This window comes from Coturnix japonica, chromosome 4 (assembly GCF_001577835.2).
Source record: "Coturnix japonica isolate 7356 chromosome 4, Coturnix japonica 2.1, whole genome shotgun sequence".
Taxonomy (NCBI): Eukaryota; Metazoa; Chordata; class Aves; order Galliformes; family Phasianidae; genus Coturnix; species Coturnix japonica.
In genome coordinates, this window is record NC_029519.1 from 69441221 (window position 1) to 69459755 (window position 18535).

Sequence of the window (18535 nt, forward strand, 5' to 3'; positions counted from 1 at the left end):
ACACACCTGAAAGGAACTACAGCTAATATCATCCTCATAGTAGGGCAGCTACTTTTTTAAAAGTACCACGTAGAGTGGGTTGGAGCACTTCTCCTGTGAGGACAAGTTGACGGAGCTGGTATCCAGGGAGACCTCATTGCAGCCTTCCAGCACTTGAAGGGAGATTACAAGCAGGAGGACTGACTTTTTACATGGCCTGGTAATGACAGGACAAGGGGAAATGGCTTTAAGCTAAAAAAGGAGAAATTTAGGTCAGATGCTTGGAAGAAATTCTTGACTCAGTGGGTATTGAGGCATCAGAGCAGGCTGCCCAGAAAAGCTGTGGATGCCTCATCCCTGAAGGTGTTCAAGGCCAGGCTGGGTGGGCCCTGGGCAGCCTCAGCTGGTGGTTGGCAGCCCTACACACGGCAGGGTATCAGAACGGGATGGGCTTTAAGGTCTCTTCCAACCCAAGCTATTCTGTGCTTCTGTGATAGAGTGCTTAATGTCATTCTTTCTTCTGCTCATGCGGAAAATATATATGCACTTCTAATATATATTTAGAAGTTTAATGTGAGGTTTGTAAGATACATGCCTGCTTCTGTTCTTTTACCAAAGTTTGCAATATGCTACAGGGAACTGCTGTGAAGCACACTTTGCCAGTGACAGTCTTCAAGGAGGTCCATTGTGACAAAGGAATTATTCCTTCAGATCTTCCCTGAGTCCCATTAAATTAAATTCCCTCTGCTATATCCTTGGAATGTACCTGTGCAGTGAGTTGCTCCTCATCTCTGGAATTGCAGAGTAGCACGTGGGGGCATTAATTTGAAGTGCAGCGTCTGTTCACTGCACTTAATTCACTCCACTGGAGTATTTGTATGGAGAACAGCATCCTGGTGCCACATCTGTGATTGGCAAATAGCTAATAATCTTAGAATCACAGAATCATAAAATGGTTTGTTTTGGAAGGGACCCTTAAGATGATCTAGTTCCAACCCTCCTGCTGTAGGCAGGGACACCTCCCTCTATACCAAATAGCTTAAAGCCCCATCCAGCCTGGACCTGAATGCTTCCAGGAAGGGGGCCTTATACATACCTGTACATGGTCAAGGGAATTACCTCACTGTTTACTGTTTTCATGTAGCATTTTGTTCTGTGAGGAAATGCATCCATGTATCACAGCATCACACAGATGACACCAAAAGCAGATAGCTGTTTGCAATTAAAGCACCAGTGCAAATAATAAGTAGTTTCAAAAATAACAAATTCTTATGTAAAATACCTAGATATGAGTGGATAACATACAAGCATACAGAAAATACTGCAGTCTTCCAAGTCTGTGAATTACAGACAGGAATATGCATAAAACCCCTTTTCTCTTTGAATCAACAGCAGAAAGACACCAAAGAGATTTAATTTTGTCAGCTCTAATGAAAATTAAGCTCTTATTTCTCACATTTCAGTCCAAAAGGCAACAGGAATTCAGCTTGTTTAAGGTTTTTCCTCCCACCTGGGATTTGGGCACCCATGTTTGTATTTTCCAATTATTACTTTTATGTGTTAGTATTGCCAAATGCCTTCTGTGCTTGTCTTCTTCTGATTTTAATAACTAAGCAGATCCCCATATATCTGATCTTGCCAAATTAGCTGCTCAGATTCGCCATATGCTACATGGATCAAACCGTTTCTCAGTTATTAGTCTGCACTTTTTGTTCCATGGCAGCGCTATGACTGTAGTTTACAAGCAAACAGCATTTCGACTCATCAAAGAGGAAGATGAAGATGTATTTTAAAACATGGTGAAGGGAGGAGGAAAAAAAACAAAAAAAACCAAAAAAAAAACCAAAAAAAAACTTTCTTTGAAAATCATATTATAAACAAGTTTTTGCATCTTTTTTGTTGTTGTTGACAGATGCTGATTAATTATAATCAATTGGGAAATGAAGACGCTGCATTAATGCTATGTACTTCATTTTTGCAGCCCTTCCTCTCCCTGTATCTTCACTTTTATTTACGAAGCAAGAAGACAACACTGATGTGTCCCATCAACAACAGGGCAGCTAACGATGACTATTTTGGGAAGGCAAAAACTGTCAAAAATAAGCAATTTTGGTGTGGTGGAGGGCTGCAGTATTTTCAGTACATTGTGGTTAGTTTCTCCAGTAAGTGTTATTTTGTGAATATCAACCAAAACATTTGTAACATCACCTATGAGATTAAGTATAATATTCCCTTCCCAAGGAGGGAATGTATAGTGGACAAGCATCTCCTAATGGACATCTCAGAGGAGCTGAATGCAGGTTCCTTATTATAAACTTTGTGCTTGGTCTTACTGCCTCTGCTTCCTTACATACCTCTCCAGAACATTCCTCTCCTCTATTTGTGTAAGTTGTTTAGCCAAAGAGATGCAGACAACTACTTTAGAGATGTCCTAATCACACTACTGCTCTTAAAGATAAAGGTAGGCAATATCTTAAGAAGAAATTGGAAGAACATCTCTAGTCTAGTTTCTAGAGATGTTTGTTTGCATGGCTTCTCCCCCTCTTGAAGGAAGAAACAAAAGAAGGAAAGGCTGGTTGTAGAGGAACAAAGAAACTAGAAAGAGGTTAAAAACAGAGACCATACTGGGACACAGAAAGCAATGGATTTGCTGATAAGGGCATGGAGAATGCAAGCTTCAAAGGTTAATGCTTTATTGGTTTGCTTGTGGTTTCATTTTTGGTGATATGCCCAAACCAACTTCCTAATCTGTCACCTAAAAATCAGCTTATAGTGTGCATATACAAGGCAATGGAATGTGATAAAGTTGTGCCTGAATTAGAGCCAGAACACAAGGTCATGTAACCACTTTGGCTTGACACTGTCGCCAAAGTAATTAGCCATGATAAGACGCTCATTATTTTGGATGCATGGCCACACTAACACAGCTGCACTGCTTAAGGATCCAAGCTATAGTCTGCAGACAGCACTGTCTGTACTGTGCAGTGTTATACTGGGATTCCTCAGCAGGACAATCCCTCCTGGACTTCTCTCTTGCATTATCTTCATTCTCAGATTCCTCCCCAATCTGATAAGCTGTTAAATATTTTCCCATCCCTGAGACACACCTGCTCTATTCATCAGTCCTTGGTAGTGCTAACGACACATCTCCCACTTTCAGTGGACTGTTGCAAATAGTTCCGTACTAACTCATGGTAGCCAAAGGCACACAAGGCAGATCTGACGCCTCAGCTTGATCAGAAGCATCCCAGGGAGCTGAACATAGATGGATGGCTAAACAGGTAGTTGTGGCTCATAGATTACACCTTCAGTACTTTGGATATTTGAGTCCTCTTCCCCACATTCTCTCACTCACACATTGCAGAATGACCCATTTTATTTGATGGTTTTTGGCTTCTCTTTTTTTTTTTTTTTGCAGAATGTGAACAGTCTCCTTATCACTAGTCCAGACAATGCTTTTCCTACAGCTTTTTTCTCTTGTCACATCCCATTGATACACTACAGGAGAGATGAGGAGAAAGAGCTGCCTGTTTTACAACGATATCTTCTTTCACCTCTTGTTGTATCCCAGCTATTTGTCTTAGAACTACTTCTAAAGCACATACAACTGTCACACTTCTACTACCTAGTCAAATCTCCTGAAGCAACCTCACTACAAAGGCAACCTCACTACAGAGTCACCAGCTACAGTCTATTCTTTAAGCAAAGTCAATTCTCAGCTCCAAATGCATATTTATACACATTTATATACGTATTCATATAAAATTGTTTCTGAACTTTACGCTTGTGACCATTTCAGTGTGATGAATCCTGTCCCTAATGCAGAATAACAACTTCTTCTGGTTCTAAACTGTTCTCCAACACTTCTTTACTATTAATTTACTTATTTGTGGCAGGAGGTAGTGAAATCTTGTGCAGGTAGTCTTGAAGTGCTCTGTGGAATGATCTTCATTTTGCAAAGTGACACTGCACACTGTCTCCCAAAATCAATTGCACACAGTGGCAGAGCAACTTGCAGGATATGTCTCTCCATGTCTGGGAAAAGCTTTGTTAGAGAAGCTCATGATCTAAGGCAGTTCTTATCACTGTGTATAAAGAGGGAAGAACTTGGCCCAAGAAACGTCTGATTTATACACACACACCTTGTCACCCCACCAGAGCTGATGCTTTGTGTGCTAAGACCTGGCACTTCTCCAAGGAGGTGTGTCAGAGGTGAAGGAACATGGCACAGAGGTATCCTATTGTGTTGTAACAGTCCTGTTGGAGCCCAGAAGGTGTGTCTCTGCCCTTATAAATACCGCACTGCCTTTACCAGCAGCTCCAGCCCTTCTGAGAGAGACAAGCTGCATCTTGAGTGAAGTTTGGATACCTCCGGCTCCTGGGCAAGGTATTTATTTCAGCTATTTTACTTTCACACCACTCTGCTTGTAACTGAAAGTTACTGCAACGTCATTAATTGTTTTAATTTTTACTGATTGCATATTTATAATAGAACTATATAATGTAACTACTATGTGGTGTTTCCTAAAGAGGGTTTTATGCTGTGAAAATCTCTTTGAATAGAATAAGGCATGAAGTGAGTCAGGAAAGAGCTACACAGAAATGGGAGCTGCTCACATCTGTTGCTTATCTATGTGCTCTATGTGCAGAAAGTTGAATGCTGAAATAGGTTCCCTGTAAGCATGTCTCTGCATGAATTTCTGCTTTCTAACATGGCAGCTTGGCTACTGAAATGTGTGTGATGGAAACATCTGAACAGTACACTTAGCACACTAAAAGCCACAATTAACCCTCAGCTATTATGGTGTGCTCCACCAGAGCTTTGATCCTGAAAGCTGCTTCATAAAGAACCACCTACAGAAATAAATGCATTCTGTACGCGGCAGCTTTAGACACATCCAATTGTACTACAGATGCCTTCAAAAGCAAAAAGCAGTTCTGTTTGTGAAGTAGGCAAGACAAGAAAAAATGCATCTGGTGTTACTCTTCTGTCTATGAAAAAGCTATTCTATGTGCAATAGAAAACTTACATACCAGTGTACCAAGTGAATTAAGAAAATTTGCAGGATGCCCAGTAAATAATTATGCTCTATTTCTATTTAGCACAGAGGCTGGAGTCAAAATGACTCATGTGACATTCACAAAATGGGAGATCAATGGGAGATGCACAGCAGCAGCTTTGTATGGCATAACTTGAGATATCTATCTGAAACTGACAAGTCCTGTGGCCAAATTCCACCTGGGACTGCAGGAGGGATTGCAATTAGGGTTCCTCAGTCACTAGGCAAGAGCATGTCTTGGGAGGCTTTTCTGTTTCACACTGTTTGAATATAATAATATGTAATGGTTTGAGAATGGTTCTAGAAACCAGGTATTGTGCACATGGAAGACAGGGGATCCCCCTGGTAACATCTAAGAATCAGTGAGACTGGAAAAGACCTCTAAGATCATCTAGTCATCCATTTACCACCAACACTGCCCACTAAACCATGTCTCTCGGTGCCACATCCCTGTGTTTCCTGAACACCTCCAGGGACGGTGACTCCACCACCTCCCTGGGCAGCCTGTGCCAATGCCTCACTGTTCTTTAGGAGAATAAATTCTTCCTAATATCCCACCTGAACCTCCCCTGGCAGAGAGGTTCTAATAGGTATCATTCTAACAAGTACCAAGGAGCCAGTCTGAAATCCTGCAGCTATCAAATAGAGGCCAGTAGGAAGTGAAAATGTTTTAATGACTGTATGTTTTTGTTTTGAAGGCAAGTAACAAGCAAAACATGTGGATTAAAAACATTGGACTCCTGTGTGTGTTGATTCTGGTGTCCCAGATGCTGCTCACCAGCTGTGAAAGGCAGAAAGAGAGAAGAAAGGGGAAACAAGGCATAGAGCACGGTGGGAAAAAACAGACTGAATCAAACCCAGAGAGAGAAAAAGGGCGGAAGCCAAAAGGAGGAAAGGCATCTCCTAAAGGCAAATTTAAGTCCAAAGAAAATGCTGACTGCACTTGGGCGGTGACCGACATGAGTGCTGCAACTATGCGCATTGAGTGCAGGAATGGGGACAGCACGTTCTGGTGTGAGTTCTCAGGGGATCCCTCCACCTGCCCACACTACGCAGAGAACCAGAAGACCTACTGGAAGCAGGTCTCCCGTTCCCTGAAGAAGCAGAAGCAGATCTGCCAAGACCCCAGGAGCATCCTCAAATCTAAAATATGCAGGAAAGGCCCACGAGGCTCTCACCTCAAGCTGACGCGCTCAAGCCTCCTGGAGGCAGTGGAGCCTGCAATTGGGCACCCAGCTCACCATGCGACAGAGGATGCCCAGGTCTCAGCAGCTTCTGAGACTGAAAAACAGCCTGAAAACAGCCTCCCAGACTGCGTGGAAGACGTAGATTACATTGATCAGAAGAAGGTGGCTGAGGAATATTGCCCAGAGAGTTTGCTGTCTTTCTGCAACTTCTTTATCACCATGGTGCAAGACAAAAAGTGCTGAGGATGTGTTTGCAAAGTTCTGCATCACAACAGTCCGATCTCAACGAAGTTACTGCAAGCTCACAGATTTTATTCTCCTGTTATATAGTGTATATAGGAAAAAAAAAAGACATGCAGCTGTATATTTATATATTTTTCAGATTTTGTTTTTACACAAATGACGACACTTGGCACAGTTGAAGTTGTTACAGATTCCATTTGCACATATGTTTCTACACAAACATTACCCATTGATGTTACATACTCTGCACAGAAGTATCTAAGCAGTCTCTTTGCCCCCCTTTGAGCTGTGCTAGCCAAAGGAATGACTTTAGTGCTATGCACTGCTCAGTTATGTATTCTACACTTGACTTAAAAACTACTAAGAAAAATAAACTTCAAGATATATTCAAACTATTCTCTGTGTGTGCTGAATTAGATTTCTCTGGAATTGCTGAGCTTCTCCTAAAGGCTGATCATTCACAAGACCTAGGCAAAGTATTGCCTATACAGCTGAAAGAAACATAATGTACAAGTTACACTTTTCCAGTGGCAGTAGACTGGAAAGGAGGGTCTGTTGCCATCATGGTCCACTTTGAAGAAACTTCCTTGAAATACAATTTCCCTGATCATTCCTATCAGATTAAAACAGCATTTCTGTCTCTTGAGAAAATAAACCCATTCCTTTTTGTAATTATCTCACTGCTAAGTCCTGGGCTGACCTCAAGATTTTAAAGAATATTCCTAAGATGAGTAGTTATGAGTAACCTTTTATTAAAATCGACATGTCTGGGGATGATGTTTTATTGCTGCTCTGGCACATTGCTACAGTAATCATTAAGGCTGGAAATGCCACTAAGATATCTACTCCAGCCACTGACCCATTGGAATGGCACGAGCCCCTAATAGAGGCCCGTGCCACTGATTAATGTCAGACAACATGTTGTTTGCAATGAAAAAAGCACTTAGCAAAAATACTTAAGTTTTGATGGAAGTCCTCAATAGGAAATGAGAGAAAACTGCTATTAAACACAGAGCTTCCTGTTGCTTTGGTTGCTAGTAGAGATTACATCTTTGTATACAGAGCAGAAATAATTTTGCAGGGTCAGGAAGAAGGCATGGCAGCAGCTCTGGCATTAGCACAGTATTTTAGAGAGGACTTTGAATATTCTGGAAGCTCAGGTAAGTATTTTAAATGATATTCATGTACATCTTTTTGCTAGTAGCAAAGATATTGCTACTGGCAAGTGACAAATGTCTTGAATGTATTATGCTACTGTTAGGCAAACTGTGTCATTTCAGAAGGATTCAGCTGAATATTAGTTAAGTCCAAATGACAAAAAGGAGGCAGGTCCTTCTTACTGAAATTTGAACCTTACATGCCTTGTGGATACAAAGGGTATTTCCAGGCTCTCTAGTGCAATTGTTGTTAGACTGGTGCCCACAGTAAAGGAAAATTCCCATAAAGAAGCATTAGTGCTGTGTTCCAAGCAGACTCATGGCCATTCTGGTGCTACGCTGGGTGGAAAGCTAGCTACCCATTTCGTATAATTAATGTAGATATGCAGGTATGGAGTTTCAGCTTCCAGATATGGTGTGTTTCGGCCTGCACCATTTCACAGAGGGAAAATGCTGAAATAAGGTCAGAATATGCAGAGGAAGGATGAGTAGCATGCATACAGCTCAACCAATCATATGTTATAGCAGTTAGTGACAAATACTTAACTGAGTATACACCTACCTGTATAATAGCTCCAGATGACAACCAGAGCACTAGACAAGGCTAAATTAAGAGGCTCAGTTGTTCCAGATACTCTGGAAAAAACCCAGTCCTAACTACCCTTAGCTGCTGTTACCCTCCCAAGTACTAACATCAGCACTTGGTTGCCTGAAGTGTGATCCACCCCTTGGAACTGCTGCAAGGCACTGCTCAGCTCTGTGGCAGTTGGCCAGCCGGGCACATGGAGCCAGTGACATATCCTAAAGCAAATTCCAGCTCGAGATTCCAGAGCTGTGACTGCATCTCTGCTTGCTGGACTGTCAGCACCTGGAGCCACGTGCACTCTCCTCTCCAGGGATGAATGACATTGTATTTCCATTTCTTTGTTGTCTTGTTTTCTTCCAAGACTGACTGTTATCCTCTTGCAGGGATCTTTCCAGAAGGAAAACAATCTTAGCAGTGCCAGGATGCATTTCAGCTGAGATGTATGGGATTGTTCCACTACTCCACAAGGACTACAACGTTATGGGCAGCCATAGACTTCTGTGATTACATAGACCACAAGTCCACAGTAAAGCTCATCTCAGCTTTCAGCACACTTAGCAAACTTTGTGTTTCACTCCTGCATTTACAATCACTTGACTACAATTGCTGGGAACTGCCCTCTTCTAAGCATTTACAGGGCCACTCGGGTTGGTACAACGTTGGTCCTTCTAGAGTCAAGCTGTTTAGATAAATAAAGTATTTTCTGGCATTCACCTTAGGGTCTATGCTCATTCTAAAAAAGTTCACTGTTGACCTTCACTCTGCACATCTTAGTGGTGGTACTAAGGTTTCTAACACCTTCCATAGCAGAGCAAGAGGGAACACAGTAAAAACTACAAATGGATTTAAATTACACCTGTGCAGTCCAGGACTTCTGTACCTTTCAACCTTCAACAAAGTTCAGAGAAACCAAGAGTTAAAAGAAGATTAAAAATGAATAAATAAATCAAAGTTAAGCGTTTTTTGGACGTTATTTGCTAGTACTTGGTAATCTTGTCTTGAAAATGTTCAATGTAACTCTGTATTCACTAGAAAATGGGGAGATGTCGTTAGTGAACAACAAAGTAGCTCCAGTGGTGCAGCATGACTTAAGAATTTGTAAAATTTCAGCTTTAATTTTAAAGTTTCCATTCTTCTATTATTTTCGGTAGCATATATTTCACACACACAACTTCATTTTAATGAGTTTCCGCTTCTTTTGCAACTGCTTTTATTCGTTTACCACTTTGGCAGCAGTACAGATTATACATCTAATCTCTCCTGTTGCACGGCTGCTTGTAGGAGAACAGAGCTGGGTGAGTCAACTTTCCTGCTCCCAGGAGGGCCCTACCCTCCTCTTTCCCTGAGGGGGCCAATGAGTACCTACCGCCTGATATCACCTCACCTGAATTTGGCCAACCATTGCAGAGACTCGGTGTTCAGACATGACACATTTTACACTGCTGTTCTCAAGCCATGTAGGTATAGTTGAACCTAGATAACAAATTCCACTCCCTTTTCCACCTTTACCTTGTTGTTTTTTGTGAGTTTTTTTTCCCCCTTTTTTTCTTTTTCTGATGCTGCCCTGAGCAAGGCAGCTCCATACTTGTTGGTAGCTGCCTCACCCCTGCCTTTCCCCAGATTTCATTCCAGTTTAATATGTTATATTGCCTGTTTCTCTAGGCTATTTCCAAGAATTATACCAATTTGTTTAGCACACTGGGACTTGATCAAATAGGAAAACCCATCTTTGAGGCTATTCCAGCCCAAAGAGTTTGTTTGCAATCTTATCACCTGGGTGGTGGTACCATCTCCTCCCTCACTGGAACACATACAGCAGCACCGTTTGTAGTCTAACAAATCCTGCAGATATCAAGACTACTGTAGGTACTCCTGTGTCTTTCAAAGTCTTTCTGCTCTCTCCCTTGTAAGGACAGGGGACCTCTGAACCACAATTGCAGTCATCACAACACTTCAAAGAACCAGAGAGGAGAAGTAAGTGTTACAAGAACCTTGACCAGGTTTGAGTGATAAGACGTTGGATGATCAAGGTTTCTAAAGGTCACTCTAATGCCTCACTTGCTCCTTTCATTGTCATCACAGCAGTGAGACAGTGCAGGGATTTGTGTAAGCAGAAGGAAGCAGAAGGGACTGGCCATGTCACAGATCATTTTACTTGTTTGTAAAACTACTGCTAGCAGTAAGGTATGCAGTGGAGTCGTCTTCTCTCTTTGAAGAGGATGGATGTAACAGGTTTCCCTGGAAATATGCTCTTATCCATGTGAAGTATGTGTTACATTCCATTACTGGTACTTCTTCCAGAGATGCATGTATATTCCACTTGAAATAGTTGTTTTCAGAGAAAGGAGTAGTAAAGAAGTGACAAAACTGTGAAAACTTTCATAGAATCATGGAATCATAGAATTATTCAGGTTGGAAAAGACCTCAAAGATCATCAAGTCCAACCACAGTCTAACCATAGTACCCCAACTCTAACAACCCTCTGCTAAATCATATTTCTGAGCACCACATCCAAATAGCTCTTAAACACGTTCCATCAGCCTGTTGCCACTTGGCTCCCTCAGTCACTGATCAGACCTAGCACCATGTAGAAATGATAAGCTTAATTAATCTGAAGCTCCCAGGGGACCATGGAAGTCTTACGCTGATTTCCAGGTAAGAAAGACACATCAAAGGGATCTCTTTATATAATGAGAGTCTGCAACATGTCCAAAGCTGCCTGTGAGCATGCACATATAAGCAATATGGTGCTTTGTGTACACAAAGATGTTAAGATGGATGATGTTAAATGGAGCTGATGTTAAGATGGATCCTAAAATCCAGGAATTACAATACTGTCTGTAACAGCAATGTATCCTTATATATCAACAATATGTGCAGTAGTTATATATGATTTTTAAAATAATATGAGTTACCTTTACATCTCTTTACTGAAGGTGAAATGGTTTCTGAAGTTACTGAGAGAGATGTCGTGTGATTCCCTTCAAAATCTTGTAGTGCTTTAGGGCTGCTCCACATCTACTTTTCCTATTCCTTGTTCCAAAGGGCCATCTCATGGATAGCTGCATGTCTCCACAGTGCAGGCTTCCAGGGCATTTTGTCTTACATGGCTCCAGGCAAAAACATGGTCATTGCCCTGCATGTGTGGCAGTCCGCAGACCTTAGGTCCTACAGGGAGGGCCCCTGTTAAGTGTTGATCTCAGAGATTCTTCATTTCTCATTTACATGTTCAAACAACACCAAAGAGAGCTAAAGTGTGAAGAGCTAAAGAGCTTTTATCTGTGGACAGATAAAAGTTGGGACACTAGGGGATGCTGGTTTGTGCATGACATTGTATAAATTCATCAAGCATTCAATGTACACAGCATTAGGGATTGCATGGACTGCTGCAGAAGGGGTGTTGGAGCTGGTTGCAATCCATTCCTGTTAACAATCAGGTTGCTGGTTGGAAAGGGTTGTTGGAGTTCTCAGGTCATCATCACTGTAAAAGAAATGATGTTAATCACGGCCAGAGTCCAGCAGGGTAACTACGGTCTGTCCAAACGCTTTTCAGAATTTCAGTCTGTTGCACCTTTGGCAAAATGTAGTGAGAAGCTCCAGGCCATGGAATTGGAGCAGTATTAACAGAAAGGGCGTGTGCAAACTTGGCTTGTTTTTTTCAAACTAAAAAGTAAGAAAACATACATACAAAATAAACATGAAGAAATAATCCCATGGGATTCTGTAGGGGTGATGCCAAAAAATCTATCTCCGTAAATAAAAGTCTGAAGTGTGTTGCTACATTATTTAGGGAAAGAACAAATAAGAGGGAAGACCTATTTTAACATATAGTAGTCTTATTAACAGAAGTAAAACAAATGCTGTCACTGTTTCATGGTTTTAGAAATAATTCTCAGACTTTGAATGTGCAGTTTTTCCTCATCCAGCAGGAGTATCTTTCCAAGTAAAGTTGCAGTGGAGTTTCCTTTTTCAAAAGCTGGCAATGTTTAGCTGGATACAACTGCTACCATATGTAATATTTCTTTCTTGACTTTATAAGCCTATCCCATATATTAATGAGGATATTCAAGCAGCAACTCGTTTTACAGGCCTTTGTGGGAATGAAAGAACTAACCAAGACCTGTCCAAAACAAGGATCCCTCCAGTAGTGTACAACATAAATTCATGTCTCCTTCTTCTCTAAGAAGAGCACACAAAGTCAGGAGCATATAGAAAACAAAACAAAGCACAACTATATTAAGGCAGGCTAAGTGAGGCTTGGTGAGTCACTACAAGCTCCTGAGCCAACAGGTGCTTAGTAGATATTTGAATTTTTCTCTCTACAAACTGAAGACATTCCCTTTTACTATTTTATTTTGTGTCTCTTATTGCAGTTCTGAGGCTTAATTTAGGCTTTTATTTGGAGATGATTATACAGGATCATGCCTGTAAGGCTGTTCTGAATTTGCTGTGTGCTTGCTCCTGTAGTTAGCTTTGGCAAGGATACAGCTGACATTTCTAGTACTTGTTGTATTGGCTTCAGTCTTTGGAAGCAGCACAAAGTTTACTTAGTGATAAAAACTTACCTTACTATGGAGCACCTATCTTCATATCACCCTTCCTATCTCTAGCCAAATGAATGTTGAATTTGGCTTCTGTTTTGCATTTGGAAACTTTCTGGTTTTAATCCTTGAGAGGCCCCATTTTTCACTTCTGATGTTCAATCATTGACATAAAAACATTGCTTTTGGGACATACATCAGTACGAATGGAGCTCCTCTGGACTCATGTAAGTACTACTCAGAAGTAAATTTGGCTAATAGCCTGTCATTATGATGAACTTTATTCTTTGAAATAGCTGCTGTAATTTACTATGGACCAGTAAGTCAGAGGTGCCCAAATAATTAACTGCTTCAGATAAAATTAATTGAACAATTGTTAACAGGACTGAAGGAGAAAGTAACAGAAGTATGAGTAAAGACTGTGCTCTTGGTTGATGTAAAGTCATTTTTGGGGGCTTCTGCATGAACATCTGCCACATGAACTCACCAAACCTTTTGGACAGGGTGATGTGACCTATAAGGAATTCTTCCATTTCCAAGAACATGAGTCTCTCGTCTCTCCATGGTTGCAGGCAGAATACTGAGCAGTACGCCAAGGCAATAAAACTTCCACTTTGATAATGATTTTGATCATATCAAATGATGATTCTGTTGGAACATGCCTCTCACCCTCATGTTTGACTGAAATATCTGGTCTGGAAGAATTTATAGTTTTTCCAGTACATAATATTTATTTCCTAATGTTGGCATGTTAGCTGGTTGCATGACAAAAGGAGTTGCTCTCATCCAAGAGAGCTTGTGCAATTAATTTACAATAGCATTTGTATGGTTGTTGGTTTTGCTCTGCTCAGATAAACACTACCATTGTTGCTTTTTCTGGCAGTAGATATGTCAGGAAATTCTAATGAATATTATGAGTTACGGAATTCAATGAGCAAAGAGCAACGAGAGGAGAAAGACAAAATGAGCACTGCTGCAGGAACAACAAAAGCTTCTCTGTTGCTCTGATATGGACAGTGGGAACAATCTGGGGCCCTTTCAGGAAGGAGATGCAGAATCAGTAGAGTTGATCATTATCCCTTTTTAAATGTCTTTTGATTATGGAACTAAAACTTCTGAGAAAGCTGAAAGCTCTTCTGCATGTAATATTAGAACTGGAGTACATAAAAATGCTGTAAAACAGTTGAAGCCACCATGCATTTACAAGAGTTCTTGATCATTCTGAAGATCATTTCTTTTCATGACTCCTGAGGAGCTGAAATGACAGAAGAATTTACCTTGTTGCTAAAGAAAAATTAGCCGCATTTTGTATACATGCAAAATTCTACCTAGAAAGGGCTGGCTCAATGAGCCCATCTTCAAACCTTTGGAATAATTCAAAACTTCTTTTACCTGACATTCTGCAGCTTTCTGTTCAGAAGCACACTGAAACTTATGATTAGCAACATCCAGTAAGCAACGTAGAAAAAAAAATGTGCTGTGGTGTGCAGAAAGGCAGAGGAAATTACATACATTTATTTCCTGTTGGCAAGCTTTGACTCTCACAAGGGCAACAGCCTAGATGCGTACATGTGTGTATGCAGGAATGCACATCCCTGATAGATTCAGAGGAAAAAATGCACAATTTTAATATTTACAGTGTCACACTCTTGTCAAAATGAAATGTCAAGAGCCTTTTACTCAGAAGATCAATTTTTCTTGTTTCTGAATAATATGAAGGGTTTACTTCATATTTCTGAGATTATTTCTGCTTTACAAATAGGAGAACAGAATCAGAAGACCGTAATAACTTGCCCAAGACAGTAGAATCTATAGGCAAAATCTGTTCTTAGTTTGAGTGCATTCAAGTTTCTGGATTTATTTTAAGTATTAATTTGGCCTGAGCGTTCTGAGCATTCATTTCCTTGAGTCACAATGGAGTTGCACTGGGGAACATCACGAAGCCAATCGACCAGGACCTATCAGTTCCACTACAGCTTCTGATTAGCCTGTTTGGAGATAATGGTGCTCTCCATGTAAACCCTTGAAGACTTCCACCAGCACCTACGCTTTCCAAGTGCTCAAAATTTCAACACTTGTATTGGCCTCTCAGTTCCTCCATAAGCTAGAAATGTTTAAATGGGTGTGTGGCTGCATATACATCTCACAGTGGAAATTCAACCAGGTCTAGACTCTAGAATAAGTCAGATCTAATGCAGAGTCAGTGTATAAGCACTATCCAGTCCAACAGCCCTATTAAAATGTTGGTATAGCAGACCTCTACTCACTAAGTCAACCAAATTGCTTTAATTTATAAGCAGAAGAATCAACTTAAAATTCTTGGCAACTTAATACCATAATGCAGGTTATATAACTGGGCAAATGAAATGTAGCAAAGGGCAATTTAAGCTTACATGGTCACTTAAGCCATATAAATCATGTAAAATATCTGTCCACCTAAAATTCCCAAAACACTTATTCTGGCTTGTACTGCAGTCGGGAGATGCATTTATCACAGAATGTTATTCCCACTCCTAAACTGGTCGCTCCTGTTTTTTGTTCATGATGGGAAGTTCTGAACAACGCCATTCCCTTGCAGCCCAGAGCTCACACTGATTATTGGCAGTGAGCAAAGTTGCAGTAGCTTCTATTATGTCACAATATTCTTAGTAATTTATGTACAGAAAGAAACATACTTCACTGTTTCCAGCAACACTTGAATTGTTTCCTTTCTTTAGGCATGTTCCCACTAGTTTAAATGTTCTCTTTCTTCAACGAGTGAGTCGCTGTGTCCAATTGCAGCCTGATCACCAGTCTCCTCAGATTCCATCTACCAATTGCAGGCATGCTGGAGGCCACAACATACCTGCTCATTGCTGGAAACACCTTCAAGACCAGACAGTTCTGTGGTAATAAGTTTTCTTCTGTATTTGGGATATCCATGGGAACAATGGATTTCCATTTATTAATTTATTTGCTGCATCTGCTCTGAAACTAAGAGAGAGGAATGTGTATTTGGCTTAGGCCAGTAGTTTGTGCATAGATGTATCTATTTCCAAACATGCTTAGACTGCCCTCAGAAGTCAGCTAGTAGAGTCTAAAATTTGAACTCTGAACTCCAAATATTATTGGAAAATATATATTTATGGAAGCTGGGAGTCTTCGTATTTGATCCTTGAGTTGAAGGTAGGTGAATTATGCCTCAGAGCTCTGATGCAGGATGTCTAAGCGGTCCTTGTAGCACATGCCATTTCATTATATGGCACTAAATCACCAAAGACACACTGCAGGTGCCTAGGAAGCCACAAATGACGGGCACAATCTGAGCGCTATATTGCAGTGCATCTCATGCAGGAGCCTCAAGGGCTCCAGGCCAAAGGCTTAAAAGAAATCTCCTCTGAAAATCGCTGATGAAAAACAATTACCAGTGCTTCACTTGTTTCAAGTTGATTTATTGTACTTTGGATACACATCTGGCTGGCAACAAGCAGCATGTATCAACAATGATTTTCTTTAATCTTTCCAGGAAACAGGTTGCTTCACCAAATTTTGAGCAGACCTCTCACCAAGATGCTGGCTGCCATATGAGTGAAGCCTGCAGTGAAGACTTTACTGACTGTGAGCTGCCAAGTAGGGAAAAGGGATAGAAAAACATCCTTTTTCACTCACATGGAAATGTAGTATAGAATCATAGAATGGCCTGGGTTGAAAAGGACCTCAAAGATCACCTAATTTCAACCCCCCCACCATAATCAAGGTTTCCAACCACCAGACCAGACTGCCCAGAGCCACATCCAGCCTGGTCTTGAATGCCTCCAGGGATGGGGCACCCACAGCCTCCTTGGACAACCAAGTCCAGTGCATCATCACCCTCTGAGTGAAAAACTTCCAAGTATGAGCCTCCTTGGTGGCTGGCACTTTCAAATCTATGAGCAATGGGTGTATTAGATGAAGCAAGCTGGCAATTCAGGACACCACTATGTGCACTTCTGAAATGCACATGCATTGATTTCATTTTTCTGCACAATTCAAAAAGCTTTGTCTTCTGCAGTCACATATAAATCACTCAAGTCTGTATACTGCACAAAATAAACCTCTTCCTTGGTACCCATGTTGATGGGAATAAATGAGAATAAATTTTTCCTAATACCAAACCTGAAGCTCCCCTGGTACAACTTCAGGACATTCCCTCTCATCCTATCTTGTCAAAAGCATAAAATTATTTATTACTTATTCACTATATATCATCTGTTAATAAAGAAAGATAAAGGACCTTGGGACATATGAGGCGTATCTTTGACTGCACGTAACATACTAACCAAATTCCACATTGTTTAGTTGCAAGTAGCAGCACAGTGTCCTGTGATAAGGAAAGCTACTGACATTTTGAGTTAACAGCAGCGTGGTGTGGGGCAGGAAAAACATGCAAAATAAAGAGTAGCAGCAAAGCAACAGCAATGGTCATGCAGAATGCATGGGTTTAACCCACCAGTACCTCCATGATCATTCGCAGACACAAAGGTCACACATGACGGTGAATAACTTGTTTGCTAGTAACAGAGCAGAAACCATTTATCATAAATAATGCAGAGATGATGTAAGGGAAAAAGGAAATGCACCACAGTGTGATTTTCATCCGGGAAATAAACATGATTTTGCCTAAACTTCATCTCATCTCCCATTGAGAAATGGTGTCCTGGAATTCAATGAGAACCTCCTGCATTTGGCAAGAACACTGGACATCTAGTAGTTGGAGCAGAGAAGGGAGAACAGCACGTGTATGGTATGTTAATAAATTCTGGACATAGTGACCTTGTTTCACATGCTGTCTGCATCCAGAGGCAAGTGCAGTAGCCCTGTTACAGGAAACACAGAGACTGTGTGCAAGCCTACCACAGCTTTAAGTGCCGTGTGACACAAACACTGATCTTACCCATGCTGCCCGTAACATGTGTTTGATGTGAGCTATTGCCTGAGGCACTAAAGGTCATAGGTTGAGTTTCTGTTATTCCTGTGCTATTTCCACAAAAGACTGAATCAAAACATAGAAACGTCCCACAGCTTGCAGGCAGAATGCTGTCCACAGGACCTGATGATGGTGATCTTGTCTACAGAAAACTAGAAAAAATTGAATCAAAAATCCAGCGTTACTCACAGTATGACTGCCAGAAAACTGCAAATAGAATTGACTATAAGAAAGAGCTTTCACCTGTGGTTATCTTGTGAAGTTCATAAGCAGGAACATCTCAAGAAGTATTTTTTTCTACAAGGGACAGCTTATTCTGTTTCAGTTGGTAACAAGAGCTTGTAGGGCTGTTGAGACCTGTTTTGAGTCACTTCATCCATTGGAGGGAAAATAATAATTATAGAATTACAGAATTACAGAATTACAGAATTATCAAGGTTGGAAAGGACCTAGAAGATCATCTAGTCCAACCATTACCAATACTTCCCAGCTAAATCATATTCATCAACACAACTTCCAAATTATAAAAATATAAGATCTTTAGACCTGCTAGTCTGTTATCATAATTAGCAACATGGGCATGCGTATTGCCAATAAATCTGTAATATTTCATTCCAGCTCTGAATTTGGATTTAATTTTCCTGTGCCTTCCAATATGCTGATCATCACAAAAATGCATATGTTTGAAGGGCACTGCTGGGTGCCAAATGGGAATGCAGTCAGACACGCTGGCTGATTTCACACTCCTCTCTAGAAGTTTCCTAACTGCAGGTACGGCCTCAGTGTCCACAATGAAACCTTCCAGGGGATATGCACTTTTCTCCAAGCACTGACCTC

At 40.9% G+C, this 18535-nt stretch overlaps 1 protein-coding gene across 1 annotated transcript; it reads left to right on the forward strand.

Annotated features, from left to right (window-relative positions):
• The first annotated feature begins 4254 nt into the window (after positions 1-4254).
• FGFBP1 (fibroblast growth factor binding protein 1) lies at positions 4255-6864 on the forward strand. The gene is made up of 2 exons (XM_015862781.1): positions 4255-4366; positions 5738-6864. Exon 2 carries the CDS (start codon positions 5756-5758, stop codon positions 6467-6469), a length of 714 nt encoding a protein of 237 aa, XP_015718267.1. The 5' UTR covers positions 4255-4366; positions 5738-5755; the 3' UTR covers positions 6470-6864.
• Positions 6865-18535: the final 11671 nt, after the last annotated feature.